Genomic DNA, 20,552 nt, shown 5'->3' on the forward strand with positions numbered 1-20,552 from the left:
TTGCATCTTTTGTCGACAAAACTTTTAAGCAAATGTTTTGGATCTAAAGACATAAATCTGATTGTTATTTAGACCAATAAATAGAAATGATTTTGCATAGTCAGCTGATTTTATCATCCATCGTCTGCACTCCCTCACTTTGATCAAACAATTTTGCGTGTTTCTGCTCGTGTCAATCACCAAATATAAAACTTGTATTCCTTGCAATGCAAAAAAAAAAAGAAAAATACATGTTAGCAAGTTTACTGTCTAAATCAGCTTAATAATTTATTGCTTTCCGTCAATAATTAACTGACTGGCAAGAAATGCGCTCATTAATATTTATAAGTATTTCATTTTTTTTAATATTTTTATTATTTATAGATTCAATGTTTGCCATGTTATTTTTACACAGAGAAAAAACTTGCTAAAGTCAAGAATAAAATCTTGAAACGAGATTATATGATGCAAAAATTAAACAAAAAAGGTTTATTCATAAAACAAGATCAAAATTATTCGAAAATTCTCAATTTCCAAGGTTTGAAATTATAATTTTGTTTCAAGAATGGACAAATTTCAAATTGAACCAAGAATGCAAAATCTTAAATAAAATTTAGCATAAAAATCTTGATTGAAGATTTTTTCAACCCAAAAATTTTATTTCAAAATTTCTTCAACCTAAAAATCTTATTTAAAGATTTGTTTAATCTAAAAAACTTATTTAAAAATTTCTTTAAAATTTAAAATCTAGATTTATAATCTTCGTTTCAATTTAGATATTTTTTCTGTCTGTGTACGACTTTGAAATATGTTTAGTTCTTTCCACCAATAATTTCTGTTGATTTTTGCAACATTTTTGCACTGCCTTTTTTTTATTTGTTGTTGGTTTTGGTTGTTCATATTATTATTTTAGTTATACATGCGTTGTGAAATTTGCATCGCAGTGATAAAACAACAACAACAACGATATTTGCTTATACAAACAGTGAAAACAAAGCGGGGGAACAATTGCGTTACAAATTCTAACAAACAAAAGCTCTGACAGCAACAATAATGACGCTGCCATTGTCGTTGTCTGCCATGGAAATTACTCAGTAAAAATTCAAAAGTATAGCTCAACCTCGACAACAACAACAACAACAACAACAGAGACGAGTCGTAAATATTGCTAATGAATTTCCCGCACGCTTTGGTGAGCTCACACAGCTCCAAAGTCTCGACTTCCATTTTGCATTGTTTTTTAAACATTTTTACCATGTTATTTTTTGTATCTAAACAAAACATTGGAACTGAACGGAAGTTGGGCGCGTTTTTTGTTGATGCTGCGCATTAAGCAAATATAATTAAATGTAATTTTTATAATGACAAAAGCGTTTCAACAACTGACACGCCTCTCTATCTTTGTGTGTCTCTCTCTCTCCCGGTTGACTCACAAAAATATAGTTGAAAATTGGAGCAGCACGAAACCAAAAAAGATCGTTAACAATTGCTCGAATTGAACTTTTAAGTTGTAGCCTCAGCAAATCAAATGTCAATCCCAATTTCCATGTTCGGCTTTCCAGTTCTCCCTTGTGATCGTTTTTGTGTCCATAATTACCACACGACTCGAGCTCTAGCTCTGTAAAATTGGGTCTGTGGTGGCACGCCTTAAGCGAAGCTGCTTTCATGCAAATCATCGACTAGACAGCGATACACAGCGATCTCTTTTGTAATAGATACACTCGTTGTCTCTCTGGCTAATCCATGCACGCCCACGTCTGCAACATTATTACGATCGTTGATGATCATTGTTGAAACGGGTTTCTCAGCAGCTGTTGTTGTTGCCATAAAAATAAAGATGATTTTGGTTTTGAGCTGATTGCGGATCACTTGTCAGCAGTTTTCTTTTTTTTTGTTTCATCTAACAATTGTCAATTGCAATGGCAACAACAACAATAACGATCACAATTAGCATTGCTAATGGCAGCAGATAAACGCAAGTGGCGTAAGTAGAAACACCCACGTGATCAGCTTCGGCTTCGGCTTCTATCTGGCACTGATCCGTCATAACTCAGCGACTCATAGACCTAACTTTTGAATAACTAGAGAATATGTCTAGCTTGTTTTCGTGTGCATGCCCAAATTCTAAGAGCTGCGCCTGGGAGATGGCACCGCCCAGTGGCTGCTTGGCTTAAAGTGGTTTTGGCCATAAATGTTCGTTGTTGCCTGCTTTGGCTATTACTTGTTATTGTTATTGCTGCTGCGCATCGTTTTGTGTTCCACGTTTGTCTCATAATTAATATTTAATAAGCACTAACTGTGCTGCTATTATTATGAGCAGTACTCTCGCTCTTAGAAATACCATCTTTATTTTCAATACAAAAAGAAAGTTCGTTTTGGCTATCTTAAAACTATAATAAAAGTTTTCTTATATGACTTGATTCCATATGCATTTTTGTTTTAATTTTGTAGGCTTTAATAAACCTATCTTAATATGGGCAAAAGAAATAAAAAAAATTAAGAAACTTTAGTTTTCTACCCACAACTGGAATTGATAGGCATAGGTTAATGTAAAGTTCATTGATTAAACTATAATATTTGTAAATAAAAAACAATAAATAGTTTATATATTTAAATGAAATTACGATTTTCTGATAAATTCAAATCCTTAAACGTAATCCTTAGCCACAAATTCTGAATTTCTCATCACTTTTTTGCAGCGTATTCAAGTTTCGACTTTTGCACAAACATTTCGCTTGTTTGTTTTTCGGTTTCAAATGTTTTGATGTTATTGCTGTTGTTGTTGTTCGTGTTGCTGCTGTTGTTGTTGTTGTTGTTGTTGTTGTTGTCTTAACCAAGCAGCAACCAACTGAATTCAGTCGCCCACCTCCGAAGAGAACTGCGAACTGAGCGCAAAGGCTCAGTTTGGTTGGCATGCTTATGTGCGCATATTTAATATGCGATGCTCAAGAAACATTTTTTATAACTTGGGCATGCTCCAATTCTCTGGCTCTTGGCTGGGGTCTCTATTTGTGCGACTGCCAAGCCATTTCCAAGTGGCATCTACGAGTACGTAGCAGCCTCAGACTCAGACTCAGCCTCAGCCTCAGCAGCACAAGCACGAGCACTTGAAGTAACTCGTATCTAAAAGATAGTTTGCGTTTTGTGCTACCAAAAGTTCTCGGCAACGTGACTTGCTTCGCCAGCACACACCCCCCAAAAGCCCCCTTCAGCCCCTCCCGCCTAGCGTTCCTCCCCTCAGTTGGCATCGTCTTGCCCGTTAAGTTTGAGCGTTTTTTGAAAATTACAAAATCCATTAAGTTGCTTGCACGCAACTTAAACATAAATCCATCATACGCCATGTAGCACACACACACACACATACACGTATCATTCAGCTAGGGTAGCGAGGCACGCCCAGCCGCCTCGCCCCTCGACGTCTTTGCTGCCTGGTTTTATTATCCACGGCATATTCAATGCACAAACATTCAGACACTCGACTAGGTAAGTAGGTTGAGCCCCAGTCTACGTCTACGTTTCTGCTTCTTTCTCTCTCTCTATCTCACTTTCTCTTGCTATTTCATTCGTTCTTACTCTTCTTCGTCTTCAGCATTTTCCTGCTCTTTGGCGTCTCTCACAGGGCTTTCTATTTAATTTCCCAGCTAGCTACAAAAAACTTCTGGGCTCAATCAGCCATTGACTTTGACTCTTTTCGCGAAATGTGTTGCTTGTGAATTTTTTCATTAGATACTTTCAAATTTAGCAAAACATGCAATCAATAAATGATAGTTCACTTCGTGTTGAATATTTGCCATTGTGATTCTCCCGACTGCTGTTGCTGTCAATTTCGTTTAATGCACTTCCGTTTTGCAAAAGTATTTGTATTTGGCAAATATCTTTTATGAAATTAATGGGAAAATTCAATTTGCGACTCAACTAATGAATGAAAGTTTTTGTGGTGTAAGCCAAAATGAAGTTTAACAATTTGAGAAATTATTTAGAGAGTGGTTAAACATTTAGTGGAATAAACTAAAACTAATTTCGAATTGTGAAATTTGTGCTGATGTCCAAAAAATATACTTCTGAACCATATGAAGTTTAACAATTTGAGAAATTATTTAGAGAGTTGTTAAATATTTTGCGAAATAGTCTAAAACATATTTAGAATTTTAAAATTTGTGCAGATATCTAAAAATTTGCTTCATTTAAAGAAAAGTTAATGAAAATCTTAACTGATGAGGAGCAAGTCTAATATAGATTTAAGCTATAAAAATATGATTTTTTGTACTTTCGTAGTAAAAACCAAAATTTAAAATTGTTACTGACACACTTTGCTATTAATAGAAAACTTAATGAAAACTTTAAGCCAAATACAAATCAGACAACAATGAGTTGCTAATGAGAACAATTAATATTAGACTAAGCTTGGCAGCTCGTCCGCAATTAATTAACTAATTAATAATACATTAATGAAATAAATTAATATGAAATCCAAATGAATCATGTGCAATTTCCTATACTATATGCCGCAAAGAATCGCGATGCATGTCAAATTAGCAATCTAATATAAGCAGTTTTTAATCCGTAAATCTTCAAAGCAAAAATCATAGTTATGTCTTGATTAATTCATTATTTATTTCGTATTGCGAACACGAAAATAGTTTCCAGGAACTGCACGCCAATAACAAATTTAACGATACAACATTTTTGTATCCTGTATTCATTAATCAGAAATCCAAACTCGAAAGCATTCAGCATTTTGCTTTGAAATTTGTAAACATTCAATGGGGTTTAATTAAACAAATCGTGCAAAAAGTTTATCTATAACTATATCTGCAGCTTATCTTTGCGCAAAACGAAAAAAAAGTAGATAATAATATTTACTTATAAGCGTTGCCATGTCGCGAGTGCGCTCCATAAATCATGCACAGATAGATAGCCACAGATACAAATACAGATACAGATACAGATACATCAACAATAACGGCAACAGCAACAGCTACAACTACGAATGCAGATAGCGAGATGGACGTGCTCACTCACGGCAATTGTGGCCATTAATGTAATAGACGTCTAACGAAAATGGTCGAGAGGAGGGAGAGAGAGAGAGAGGGCAAGAGAGGGAGAGCAGCGCCAGCGATGTGAAAGATGTGAAAATGTAAAACTCATGCGGAGATTGAATGAAAGATTCGAATGGAATGGAGCTCCTCTACTGTTCGTAAGTTGAGTTCTCTCTGTTGCTTTGTTGCTCTGTGCGAAACTAGTTCAAAAGTTCAAGCTGCAAATGAAGCTGCGGCTTGTGTCTTTCACGGCACGATGTGAGGCTGACGCTGACTCTAACTCTGAGCCTGAGCCTTGGCGAAAGGTGGCCAAAATGTAGCGTTTGAGTGTTGATTATACCCTGTGTTTAGTGTGAAGTGAATACGACAGATGACTGCGATTAAGGAAATATGTAAACGAGAGAAGAACCCTTTTTTGTTGATTGAAAATAGCTTGTACAAAACAATTCAAATGTATTTGTTATCTAAAAGCAGTCTTAACATAAGCAGTCTTTTACTAATCGAAATTTATTGAATGAAACAATTTCTCTGAGAAGTGAAGAAGTTAAAAATAAATGCAACTTCATTTATTAATATTTATTAAATTGAATTCTCATAAAACTCGAAAGTCATTTACTTACTGAGAAATAAAAAAATGAATGTAAATTTATAAATCGAGACTGAAAAAAACTTCAATTTAAAGCACATTTTGAAACTGCAATAATTCAAAAACGATTTCTAACAATTTCCTATGGATAATTTCCTAAATCACAGGGTATTTCAGAGTCGCGTGTAATTTACTTGTTGCGATTTCGTACTTGTTGTCGGAATGGTTATAAATAGCAATAGCTCAATAGTAATCATAACAAGCTCGAACCCAATCGAGATTCGATTGTGTTGAATGCTTATTCGGACAGTGGGCCAATGGTGCAAAATGCTGCCAATGGGAGTGCCTGGCCACAGCAGCAGTTAGCGGGGTCAGTTCAGAGCGAGAGAGGGAGGAGAGAGGAGGAGGCGTGGCACACAATCACGGCACAACTTCAATCAGCCCTCATGAGCTGTTCGTCGTTTCAATAGCTGCCTTGCGGTCTATATATTGTTACGACGAGTAGATCGTATGTTTTTGCCACACACACATTTGGCTAGGTTTCCCATGGCCTGAGCGTTAAGCCTTGTACTTGCACTCAGATTGAGGAGAATTGTACTATATACGAACATATATCGAATACCGCAAGTGAATCGCACGTTTGATATGTATTTCGTGTTGCTGAAATGTGGTTGAATTTGTCATTTGTTCTGTTCTGTGCTATTCCACGATAGCAACAATCTAAGCACAACAAATTGACAAATCATCATCATCAACGTCAACGTCAAACGAAACAATTCAAATAGCTGTCAGGCGACATCTCTCTCTCTCTATCAACTATGTATATACTTTGGAGAGTACTATATGCATATATGATGATGATGATGATATGTCACCTCCTGACGGTCTAACTACAATGAACAACGAACAACCATTAAATTCAGTGAGCTCCATTAGCATTCGCAATTAATTTTCATCTCTAGCAAATTTGTACAAATTTCAAAACTCAACGCGCGACGACGCACTGGGAATTATCAAAATCCAACAGGCAAAAGCCTCTAGCATAACATTGTGTGTCTACATACCCTGGAAAACATAAAACAATGCTCAAAGGGGGTAGCATAAAACATGAGCAATAAACATGGAAATTTAGTAGCTGAATATGCACATTAAACAAATTAGTTTTATTTTAATTTGTCAACAGGATAATTCAAAGTTGACATCAACAATACTTGACACAGAGTACATCTCAGTCCAGCAGACTCTAGACAAGTCATTTCTTTCAGAATGTGTTTCTCTCTCTCTCTCTCTCTCTCTCTCTGCGTCTTTTCATTTTCATCTCTCAGCTGCTACTTTTTGTTATTGTTGCAACCGAGATTAATTAACGTTAATTTTGCATAATTAAAGCGGCAGCAACACACAGAGAGAGAAAGGCCAACAGCAATACAACTTGGAAAGTTGGACACCCAGTCTAGTGTAGAGCGAGGGAAGGGAAGGGGACTGAAAGTCACTTGTTTGACATGGTGAGTAACTGGCTGGCTGGCTGGGTTAACGCTTTAGGTGCTCAGGTTCAGTGTCAAGGGTCAGGTCACTCATTTTCAATTAAATCTCTTGTAATACCGCATGGAAATGCTTTATATCTGTTGCTTTTTTTTTGTCATCTTCTTCTGTGTTTTGCATCATTCTGTCAACATGGAAAAGCTTTTTACTACAACTCAACTGACTCAGAGTCAGTTTTGCTTGCTTGCGTAGTGAGAGAGCAAGTTAATCCCCAATGGGCCAGTAAATCTCATACTCGCCATCTTATTTAAGAGTGTGCAGCTGGCTGGTTAGCTTGTCGTAGAATCCAATTAAAATTGCAAAGCCCAAAACCTCATTGACAAGCCAAGACAAGGAGTGTGCCCCCGAAAAACGTCACAGAGTCAACACAAAAACTGTCAACTCGCCTCTCAATTATTTGCATAAACAGAAGGAGACCCAACAACAACAACAGCAGCAGCAGCAACAACAACAACAACAACAGCAATCTATCTATCTAACAGTTGAGTACTTTGAGGTTTGCCCTGTCCAATTTCTTTTATTTAATTTTATTACATGCAAAGGCTAAAATGAATTTCTCATGAGGTTTGCCAAAGGATTGAATAATTTGCTTTAAGCTCAAGCTGAAATTAAACTCAAATTGCATGGCTTTGATTTAAAGTTGTAATAAACAAGCAAGAAAGCTAAAGTCGAGTGTTTTCGACTGTGAGATACTCGCTACCCATTTTGAATATAAACAAAATAGTATAAATATTAAAATACACCGAATATTATACTACAAAAATACTAAAATGGCACATTCGAATGTCATATTTGGTATATTGTTAAATTATACCGTATATGTGGTATACATTTGATATATTGGTAAAGTACTATGTTCAAAATAATCCTTACAATACAAAATATAACGGAATAGTATTATTTTTAAAAGATACCAAATTAATATACCGAAAAATACTAATTATATACCAAAGGCCATATTTGCTATATGCACGAAATACTACATTCAGAATATACCACAGAAGTCAAAGTATATACTAGATTGTAAGACAAAGCAGCTAAATACCGATTGCAGTAAACGTATTTTTCCATACAGAAGTATTTCATAAATAACTATTAAAAAATTTATTCGATTGCAATCAAGTTCTCAGAACTCATAAATTCTATAGTTATTATTGACAGACAGATAGATGAACAGCCGTAAATGAATATATTCACTCGGCTGCTCAAGAAAATATACTTTATAAGGTCGTATATGCCTCCTTCTGCCTATTACATACAAAGTTATACTACTCTTCTATCCTATGTACAACGGGTATAAAAATGTAATTTCATAGCTTTTACAAACATTTGTATTAAAAATATTGGCAACTAAAATAATATTACAGTATTTTAAATACTTTTCAAATGCGCTCAAACTGCATTTAATTAAATTATTATTTCTTCAAGTTGCTTTCAAGTTTTGCATTTCATTTTAATTTAGATTGGAAGAGTTTCCATTTAAATGCCAGTAATTTAACCAGTTGCCAGTTGATAGCCGCAAATATGCAAGATGAAGTGTCTGTTGGTGACAATATTGTCAAGGTTGTTTGTTAACTTTGTTGACTGTGAGTGAGCCCAAAGACTTTGGAGAAATATGAATATACATATTTGAGGAGGTTGGTGAATTTGAGGCACAAGTTGAAATTGCAGTCAAAAGTTGAGCACAATTTGTGGTTAATAAAACTCAAAGTCAATTGAAAATGCCACAAAAATGTGTTTGCCCAAAATGACAAAATGAGCAACAATTGCAATTGCAACTGAAAACGAAAACGAATTCAACTCAACTCAAGTGAACTCAAGTCAAAGTCAACTCAATTCAAGTAGGAGTTGCTGATGATAACGATGATGATGATGATGATGATGTTGCTCTGTGTGTGGAAATTGCCTCAAATTAAGCGCAAAGTGCGTGTGCCGCATGTCCGACAGTTGCTCTCTTTTGTTTCGTTTTCATCTTGTTGTTGTTGTTTTTTTTTTGTGTGCCACTCTTCTCTATATATATTCCACTCAAGATTGGCTCCCCTCCCGGTCATTCATTCTGGATGATGTCATTAATTAATGTGAATGAGTTCAGTATGATGTCAATTAGCTGCGGAAAGCGCACTTGACGCTGCTCTCTGGCATTGCACACAAATTGCTGTAAAAACTTGTCGTAGTTGTTCAGCGATTTAAGACACCGACCCACACACACACACACTCTGCGCACACTCACGCAATGTCCATTTACAATTGAGCTTGAGCCTCCCAAGCGGAATCTCTGCATCTTGAACATCTGCCTCGACTCGACTCGACTCTCTGTCTGTCCATCCGTCTGTCCGTCTGTCTGTCTGTCTGTGCGTTTGCCCAGCTGCTCAAAAGTTGGAAGCTTTATCTTAATATCCAAAAGACGCACAAAACTTCTCTCAGCTCGAAAGTGCTTAACAATAGTTAAGATTCAGATTCAGAGTCCCCAGCCTATTGCTGCTGCCGTCTCCCAAACAGCTGGAGTGCAAGTCACAAAAGCGAAGCGCACAAAAAATGCGTTAAAATGTGGCGAGGTATGCAGACTGAGAAATTCCACGTGAATTAAAAGAATGAGAAGAATTTGTAGTAGTAGATGAATTTACAGATTTGTAATAGAGGGATATCTAGCAAGCATATACCAAAGAAGAGAATTTTCAGTATTTAACATAATTGTAGATAATTAAGTATATAGATGGATATATCAAAAAAAACGTTTAATTATAAATTAATCATAATTTAAAATCAAGAATAAAATTTTGAATCAAGATTGTATGAGTTCAAAATTGAACCAAAAAGATGAACAAGAAATCTAGATAAAAATTCTACAACTATTCTAGATTGCACAATGTTGAAATTCGTTATTGTAATCTTATTTAAAAAATGGAAATAATCTTATTTCAAAATTGAAACAAGAAGGCAAAATCTTAAATCAGGATCAAATCTATATTATCATAATTTAGATTTGATATAACATTCTTGACATAAGATAGATTCTGACTCAAATGAATTGATTGCAATTAAAATTTTTATACCACTTCACACTTCCATCATACCCGTCAAAGCCCATTCACTGGGTATGCGTAAACTAAGCGCAGTCATTAAAACTGGCTGCTTTGCCACGCCCACGACCGCCCTTAACAATACAATACAATACACAACCGCTGACGCAACCACAACAACAATAGTATGGAGGAAAACTAAAAGAAAGAAAATTATTATAATAAGTAAATGCAATAAAATGAAAATCCAACTGGGAAATTTAGTTTGATTTATTGCTGTTGTTGTTGTTATTGTTTTTTTCTTCCAGTTTTTTGGGTGCTGTGCCTTACTTAAGCACTCAGAGACAGAAGTAGAAGAAAAGTACAAGAAAAGTGAATAAAGAAAAGCACAGGGAATGGGGAAAATGAGAAAAGCAGCATTATGCAGATAAATATTTCGACTGGCAATGGAGCTAAAAGTTTTGATGCGTTAAAGGGATTTGGATTTTGTGTGTGTGTGTGTGTTTTGTGGCCCGCAGCAGGTGGAAAATCGCATTCAAACTAATCCAGTTCCATTCTCAACTAAACTCCCATTACTTACACAAAGTAGAGTATATAATTCGATTTGTTTTGCATACACATACCTGCAAAGAGAAAGAGAAGAAAGAGAATTGTTATTAGCAATTTGGCAAAATCTTAAACTCAAATTTCAATTGCAGATGCAAATCAAGATTGAAGGGGTTCAGGCATGGGAATCAATAATTCTTGTTCAGACCGTTTTTGGAAAGTTTATGAGCTTATCCTAAGGATAGGCGCCTGACGGACCCCAAGAAAATGAATGGGATGATTGTTGTTCATGGATTGCTTTCTTGCCAGTTTTTTTGTTGTTTTGTTATTGTTTCAAATGGCCGTTGCCCTGAATTTTTTCTTCATTTTCCTCTTTTTTTTTGTCGATTTGTGGCCAATTGTTGCTCTACACTTTGTTGATGGATGACTGTGTTGTTATTGTTGCTGTTGTTGTGTGGCGAAAGGCGAAATCTGCTTAACGTTTTGTGAGCGCAAACAACAACAAGCTAAAGAGCATTAAGCAAAAAAAAAGACTAAATAAAAACAATTTCTATGGTCAGCATGAGGTTTTTGCGCCAAAAACCTTTCACCAACCACACACAATCTCAGTCTGTGACTCACATAACATGCTTTTATATGACTTTAACTATAACTATGCTATGGCCAAAAATAGTACGAAACTCTAAGAGTCTGAGCCCATCCCAGACACTGTCTGCTATCTACTTGTATGGAGTGCCCCATTAAACCCGTGATTATCATCGGCTTTATTCAATTTCCGATATTTCTCTTCAAGCCGTCAGCAATGAGTTGCTGTTGTTGAGCGGCCAACAACAATAGTTGGCTATAAATAGAACGATTTGTATCTAATTCAAACGTGTCTTGTAGTCGGACATTTTGTGCGCTTCATTATGTATTTCATTTTAATTATATAGATTAGATGCAAAGAACAATGAATTACGGCAAGATATTGAGTTACAAAGCTCAATAAGTATGATGGTGTAAGAACACTTTTGGAGATTTGTTTTTAGATATCGTGATTTACGAATCTGATTGTGATTCCCAAATATGCAGTAAATAAAATTTTATAGATATCTATTTCATATGTTATATAAAGATTAGATTCAAGACGCATTGAGAAATATGGTGTAACAGAACTTTGAGGAGATTTTTTTGATTTTATGATTGACACATTTTAATAATAAAATCTACAAAAAATAAGATTTGGTAAATATATATATATGTATTTCATATGTCGATTTGAAGAAGCAATAATAATGAGAGAATAAAGATTTGTACTAAGATATTGTCATATTGTGATTTACAGTTTCTAATGTCATTAATATTTCTGCAATAACAAATATTTGATATTTATTGATTTCTTATATAGATTAGATTCAGAGAATATGTAAAAGGATGGAGCAATAACAATTTTTGGAAAAACATTTTAATAGATTGTGATTTACAAATCTGCAATAAGTAAGATTTGATATTTATCTCATATATCGATTTGATTTCATAGAATCAATAAATATGATGTTGAAATACTTTTAAAGAGATGCTTTTAGATATTGTGATTAACAAATTGCAATGAGTTTCATAAATCTGAAATCAAACAATTTGATATCATAGAATCGGTTAGAATGATGTTGAAGCAACACTTTTTAAAGAGAAGTTTTTAGGTATTCTGGCTTACAAATCTGTAATAAAAGAATTTGATATCTTGCCTTTAGATATTGTGATTCACAAATTCGAATGGGATTCACAAAACTGCAATAAATGCACTTTGCAAGTCATAACTCAGGGATAAAAATACTCAGATGATTGTAAAAAAAACTAAATTCAAAGTTGTATCTATATTTCTTCTTAAATTGTTATTTACATATACACTTTTTTAATAGCTAGCCCTTAAATTGATTTCGATTATGTAAAGAGTTCTCAACTCTGTGCATTTGCAGTTTGACTTCGAATGACATCTAAGCTGACCTCATTATCACACAGCTGCTTTTATTGCAGCTGTCTCTTGCTCTCTCTCTCTCTCTCTCTCTCTCTCTCTCTCCCCTATGCCCACTCACAGCCTTATCAGAGTAATAAGTTTTACAATTGTAAGGTAGTGTGTTGGCATTTCGTACTCTACTCTCTATCAAGTATGCAAACTGCAGCTGCTGCTCCCTCCTTGAACACTTATTTGGTTTGGTTTCTGTCGCCGCCTGCACTAATGATGTGCAAATACTCGGCGAGTTGTGCAGCCTACACGACGAAAGAAGAAACGAAAAAAATAAATATAGATATGTAGATAATACACATACTATATAAGGAAGTTGTCTGTGTTGTACGCTCGACAGTTTGCTAATGGAAGAGAACATGGCAAAAGAGTCTCTCCTCAATTAGCTTATGGTTAGTCTAACCCCTTTTATTCCCTTTTCCTTCTTCTTCTTCTTCTTCTTCTTGTTTGGTGTCCTTTTGTGAGTGTGTGTTTCATGTTCCATGTTTTATACATACACTCGTATATGTTTTATTTTCTTCTTCCTCTATTTACACATGCTATTTGATGGGCTGCCTAAAGACCTGTGAGCATGAGTCTAAAGATTGGGGTTGGGATTTTAGGGTTTTGGGGTTGGCATGGGGGTTGCAGGTATTCCATGTTGTTGCTACTGCTGCTGCTGTTGCTGGGCGGGGGTTGCAAGTCTCAGGTTACATGGTGGTTCACTCAGACCTCAGGTCTCATGTCTCATGTCTCATTCCCTCGCCGTCAAAGTGACGCGTCACAGGCTTCGTTTCTTTACTCGAACTCTACTTTATTTACTCATCGCAAACTGGTTGCCACTACGACATGTGTGTGACGAAAGGGTGCGGTGGCAATTACAACAACAACAACAACAGCAACAAGAACGGCTTAAGACAAACAGCAACAGTCGGCACGGAAGTGGTTTTGATTTAATGCCAAGATGACGCCGGCGTCGGCGTCGTTGTTGCCACAGCCGCGTTGCATGACGCAAGATAAACAGCTGCTGCCAGGCCGCACAGGTGACGACAGGTAGCAAGAAGCCAAAAACGAGGCACAATCAACGAATTTCAGCAAGAAATTTGTCGGCTCGCTTAGAACTAGAAGAGGATGTTTGTAGGCGAGTGTAAACAGGTGGCAAAGTGAAAGATTTCCAACACACAAAACAAATAAAAAAAAAACAAGATCAAATTCTCGAAGAGCTATTTCCTTTCAAAAATAAATCATTATTTCAATGGCAAAACTCCTTGTTAGCGTATTATTTGTGACAGTACGCCCTAAAAGTATTGCTACCTCTGCACTGCGAAGCCAATTCCAGATTCGTCACGCAATTTGCTGTCGATTCCCTGGGCCTGATTTAATTTGTAATTGCAGTTAAAACGAAATTTCAAGCTATCCGCAAGATTCGAAACAGTAAATAAAATCAACAACAAAATTCGGGTGGGAGTTTTCTTTGCCTCGAAGCTGGAGCTGCTTTGGGGACTGCGATGGAGATAGAAGCGGGGATTGCGGAGTGTGGGGGAAGGTTTGGGCTTAGCTAATGCTCGCCCTGGGTGCGTTTGTGGCTTATTGGCAATCAAAATGACGATGGCGACTCAAGACGACGAGTGCACTGAGCAAAATTAAAGGGGACCAAGAGAATATACTGAGGGAAATTTATTGCTAGGAAATTTAGTTGTACAATAAGATATACCAATTGGAATTTAATGATATCGAGATGTGATGTATATTTGTTATAGCAAATATCAATGATTTGCTGAATTATTATAAATTAATATAAGGTATAAATATTTGGGATATGAAAATCAAAGTTTGATAAATAGCATATCTATTATTGGCAATACTTATTAAAAGGGATCAAGCGAATATAATAAGGGAATTTTATTTCAGGGAATTTTTGTTACACAATAAGTTTAATCATATTGAATTTAAAAATGATTAGATGGACTATATTTTTGTGATAATATACATAAATAATTTGCTAAGAATATGAAGAATTAATATTAGGAATTTTGAGTAATAGCATATCTATTTTTGGTAATACTTATTTATGAGCATCAATCATTTAACACTTAAACAAAACAATTTTAGTTTGAAGAAATTAATAAGCAATAAATCGTTCCATATTGGTTAATCACATGAAATATTTTAAACAGCCAAATTTGTCAATATTCAACTATATATATTTAAATGACATAAAATAATTTATAATATTTTTAAGTCAATTTTAAAATACTAAAAGAAATGTCTTTGCTACAAACTCTACTATTTTTAAATCAATATTAAAATACTTCGCAATTCTTCTGCTAAGAACTTCTTTATTTCCTTTCACGTCTTCATCTTTAAAAACTTCTTTATTTATTTTCATTATTGCATGTTTTATTTCAAATAACCCCTTTTTCTCTCAGTGCACTGAAGCAGTCTCTGCTCAGGCTTCCTGTTGTTGCCAATAAGGTAAAACGTAGTGTTATTTGTGTCTAACTGACTAAGTGTGTGTCTGTGTATGTGTGTGATTGTGTGTACTTGTGCGTGTGCGTGTGTAGGTGAAGCTTATCTGTGGCGCTGTCGCACTGAGAAGCTGATTAGCATAATTGGCTTTCTGTTAAATTTAGCGTTTAATTAATATATGAATTTGGCTAGCAGCAGCAGCAACAGCAACAGCAAAAGCGGCAGCAGAAGGCAAGAGACAGAACAACAATTAGTTGGGCCATTTCAGGCATAATGATATCATGTCTATACGGTTATTTCCAAGCACATACATACAAGTAGACTATGTATAGAGCGGGAGGGGGAGGGGGAGGGGAACAAGAATGAAGCTATGTTTGAATTAGTGGATAGCTTTAAGCGACATGTGCTCCAGTTTCCACTTCCTGCCAGCTCATCTCACAGCCACTTGAACAAAGCCTTGCCATAAGTAATTGACTTCTAGCCCGGCACACGCACTTGCAACACACTCACACTCAAACACACACACACATACAGTCACCCACAACAAACACTTGGAGATGTGCCCAGTTCCCCGCCCCGCGTACGAAAATATAAGAAATTGCGCTCCAGAAACGAATTCCCAGCCCTCGCCCTGCACTTAACATGTTCATCAATTGCTCGACGAGACTTTCGCCGACATAGACAAAGTGTCGGGCTAACAACCACTTGGACAACTTAGTAGCGAAGGGCTTGGTGGGAAGGGAAAAGGGAAAGGGCCATGCGAATCTGGCTAACATAAAACAATGCAACTAACGCTAAAAGAGAGAAGGGCGAAAAGGGAAGAGGATGCAAAGAAGTCAAGTCTAAGCCGTGAAATTGTTTGCCACACTAAAAATTGCAGCTGTGTTTGGGAATTGGAACACGCCAGCAACAACAACAACATCAACAACAACGATGACAACAACTATCGCAAGCAAGTGTAGCACAATCTGTAGGCGTGTCTACGCCCAATGCCGCAAAAGGCAAAAGACAATTTGTTAGACGCCCACGCTGAGACCTTCAGCGTATCTCGTCTTCATTTTTTTCTCCCTCTCTCTCTCTCTCTTTATTTCTCACTCGCTCTTTTAGTGCTTGGGGAATAGCATCAACAGTTGCATCAACGCAGTGGCATCATCAAAAGCATTGCCAAACAAATGTTTGAGGGCATTTTGATAAATCGCTTGCTCAGCCCGAAAGTCAACTCGAAACTCCAAGAAAATCAGAGTTATGCAATCAATTCAAGACGTTAAACTGAAGAATGAAACTTGGGGAATTCCAGAATTTATGAAACGAGGAAGTTCAGAATTTAGAATTCTAGGTGTTCGGTAAAAATTTGTTAACATTTTTGGAAGCTTTCATTTTATGTTAGTAATCCAAATTAACATAAAATTATGTTAACTAAATGTAGCTTCTTTTTTATATTAAATTTACATAAAATTATGCTAATTAAATCGGTGCTAAATAATATAGGTTTATTCTAATTTAACATATAATTATGTTAATTTAATCGCAGCTAAATTATACTTATCAAAAACAATAATTGTTATAATAACAGCTGAGTTGAAATAGTTTAAGACTCAAGCAAATCAAATAAACAAAAATTTTTGAGGCCTTCCTCACTTAGTTTAAAGCAAATAATCGTCATCAAAACATCGAAAATCATAGAGAAACCAAAAAAAACTGATTAAACGACGTGAGTTGACACAGTTTGTATCACCAAAAAGAAAAACACAAAATATATTTTTCTTCAATGTTATTTACGAAATGGATTAATAAGATTATTTTTCAATATCTTCTAAGTTGAACTCTTCTTTTTTTTGACTCTCTGGAATTTTGTACGGTTCAATGGACATTGTGTGAACTTCTAAGGAGAGCGCAGAGAACACTCATAGAACGTTAAATAAAAAAAAGAAAAATGACTTGTACAGTTGGGGACGACGGAGTGTTAGGCTTATGAGTGACATCGTCATTAAACTAGTTAAACAAGTTTTGTGGCGCGACCCGCAGGGCAAAATTTCGCCTCGCCGCAAAAGAATCAACGCAACAAGACGACAACTGAAGACACAACACACTTGGAGCTGGGGGCATTATTTTTTTGAAAAATATGAAGGGGCTTCTTCTCATCTTCATTCCCTGACATCTTCAGCTTTTGGCCCACACAAGCAAGCGGAGTTTCATCATTAGGCGCAGTTGATAAATCTGTTAGATTTATGCAAAAGCTGCTTAATTACCTTGATCATCATCGACGCTTATAGCAAATGGAAATGGAAAGTGTCAGCGTTCAACTCTTCAAGTTAATGAACTGTGCGGCATCAAGTGTCCGAGCAAAAGCAAAATTTCACATGCGCCACAAATTGCAGTCGATGCGCGACTTTTTCTTTCCCAATGAGGCAATAATACACTGTTTGCCTCTTCTTTTCAACTGTAAACAGACACCAGAGAACGAGCTTGTGACGCCTTAAAGTTGTTAGTAATGTTATGCTAAAGGGCGTGTCCAGCGGGGGGGGCGTAGCAAGTGAAGGGCAGAGCGAGAGAGAGAGAGAGAGAGAGAGTTGTAGTGGAGGAGGAGGTGGGAGGTGGGAGATTTCATGGCTGGCAACAGTTGCGCAAATTTACACAAAAGACGACGTCAACAGGTGCGAGCTTATTTCAATTCCCAGCAATAGCGCAAAATCTATTTATTTAGTTACACATTTCGCTGTTGTTTTGCATACCCTGTAAAAGGGAAGTGATAAGAGAGGGGTATACTAGAATGACACTATTTAATGTAAGTATCTTTGTTTGACAATCTATTTTGTACGCTTTGGTATATTTTCAATGTAGTACTATCTCAATATACCAAGTACAAGCTTTGGTATTTTCAGTATTTTTGCGGTATATTATTTGGTATATTTTAAGAATACCGCACTTTCGATTGCACTTCTCTTTTATATACCAAGTATGAGCTTTGGTATTTTTAATATTTTTGCGGTATATTATTTGGTATATTTTAAGAATACCGCACTTTCGATTGCACTTCTCTTTTATTTGTTTTATCTTTCTATGTTCTGGTGTTAAATATTCTAAAAACTTATTTGTTTTATATCCCTTAAAATTTTTAGTTAGTATTTTTACGATAGATTTTTGTTAGTACTTATTTTATATATCTTGGTAATCCCTTAATGTAATACAAGTTTTTAGTTTAAGTTATATTTACGGTAGAAACTTGAAGTTATTTTTAAATTCCCAGCTTGAAATTCTTATGTTCAGTTTACTTCGCTTATCTTTAGGGTATTTCTCAGTCAAGTTCGCTTTAACTGCTGCTGCTTCTCAGTTAATTGCAGCGTCTGTGGCGCCGTTTTACTTTCAACTTGAACGTGTTTCAATTGCTCAACCGATTTGCAACTGTTTGCAGTTCGCACACCACCCTCAAGGCAATGTCAGAGCAACACAACACAGCACTTGGTACTTGGCACTCTCAATGATCCAACAGATCCCCACTTTAATATTAAACAAAATATGCAAATGCAGCTCAGTTGCAGTCGAAGTCGCAGCTGTTGATGGCCAAGCTGAAAGTGATGCAACCTCACAGAGCTTCCCAAAAGACGTCAAGCTAAGCAGAAATATCAGCAAGCATTTACTTGTAACTTCAACACCAGCTCCAAACTCAACCGCGAACTCGAACTCGAACTCAAACTCGAACTCCATCTTCATCGTCGTTTTCTTCTTGTCTTCTGTGTTTTGGAGCCCCCAGGGCAACGTCTTCAGCTGTTGAGCTTGTAGGCAAACAAATGCCGTCGACCGGCTGTCACTCACTTTGTAATAATCTTCAACTAACAGCTGAACACAGCACACAACAACATAACATAAAAAACAACAACAACAATAGCAACAGAAAACTACATAAATGTGAGCTATAGTCGTGTAGTTGCTGATGAGTCGGAATGAGTTGGCATGATGACATGGCTGGAAGTCAATGGCAAACTGAATGCATATCTCGCGACTTCAATAGAGATGGCAACGTGACACGACACGAATGCTGTGTAACTGTAAATCGTTATTGAATTCGATATTATGTTATGAATGAATTACTAATTAAATTTCGCAGAATTCTTCACTCACATCAATTGTAATTGAATTATGGAAAATTATGCATCGGAATGTCAGCCGCGCACATTTACAAATCAAGCACGAAAGTCTTGCCTATAAATATCTCGAGTATAATTCCAAATTTGAATTATTGAATAAAAACGGGCATGCATAATTGAATGATGATGAAGACGAATTGATGGGAATTCGATGATGTACGAGTATGTAAACAAAACGAACGTATGTAAGTGGAGAAGTGCAAGTTATAAATAGTATTTTTCCAGAGCATGACAGAGAGAGAGAGAAAGAGGGAGATAGAGGGAGAGAGTTTCTTTTCCGTAAAACAAAAAGTCTATTCACAACAATAAAAACGTTGATGAGATGACTGAAGGAGAATAAACAAATGAATGTAACGAGTTACACATTAATATTTGCTTTTTATATGCTCTTCTAAGTTTTTTAGATATTGCGGTGACTAATTCAAAATTTATCGCTCAACGTTGGTGTGAAATGTAAATTTGCTAACATATTCTTTAGAATTACGACATGTAATGCAAAATAAGCGATGACAAATTGAAGTCATGCTTATAAGTGAATTATTTGTTTTAATTATTCATTAAATACTTTATTCTATATTCATTATATATAGAGTTTTAAAAATGGATCTTTGCAACGATATTTTTAAATCAATTTCAAAGTTAGCGTTCATAAATTTTTTAAAATTTGTATTTAATATAAATAATTTTATTAAAAAAAAAATTGTTTTTAATGTTTAGTTGCTTTAATAAAATATATTTTATCTAAGATCTTAAATAATTTGCATTATTTTTAAACAAATTTCAAACTTCTCGCTCAACGCTCGCTTTACTCACAAATTCTTTAGAATTACAGGAATTTTATATCATCATTCATTTAATACATTAACAAGAAAAGTATTTTAATTTAGAAAATTCAAATTATAAAGCTATATTGATATTTCGGCAACTTTAATTTAAACAGTATAACGAATAAAGTACATTTTGCGGTACATTTAAATCCATTTCAAACGTATCGCTTACAAATTCTTTAGAATTATGAAATGTAATGCAAATAACCGATGACAAATTCAAGTCGCTCTTAATAGAAATTTCTATCGAGTAGTATCTATAATGCATATTAATTTGAATAATTTGTAATGAATTTGAATTTATGATTAATTGCCTATTAGTCTAAAAGCAAGTCTTAGTCATCGCTAAATAGAATGCGATTTGACTGCCATCGCTAAAATGAACTCAGTTTGAATGACTGACAGCCACGTCGAACTGCTG

General features: G+C 35.5%; 1 protein-coding gene across 1 annotated transcript in view; it reads right to left on the bottom strand.

Annotated features, from left to right (window-relative positions):
- Positions 1-18,870, bottom strand: part of LOC132785158 (protein couch potato) — an 84,974-nt gene extending 66,104 nt beyond the window's left edge. The window contains 1 exon segment of the mRNA XM_060791151.1: positions 18,798-18,870. Coding sequence (XP_060647134.1) covers positions 18,798-18,870 — 73 coding nt within the window.
- Positions 18,871-20,552: the final 1,682 nt, after the last annotated feature.

The sequence above is a fragment of the Drosophila nasuta genome, chromosome 2R (genome assembly GCF_023558535.2).
Source record: "Drosophila nasuta strain 15112-1781.00 chromosome 2R, ASM2355853v1, whole genome shotgun sequence".
NCBI lineage: Eukaryota > Metazoa > Arthropoda > Insecta > Diptera > Drosophilidae > Drosophila > Drosophila nasuta.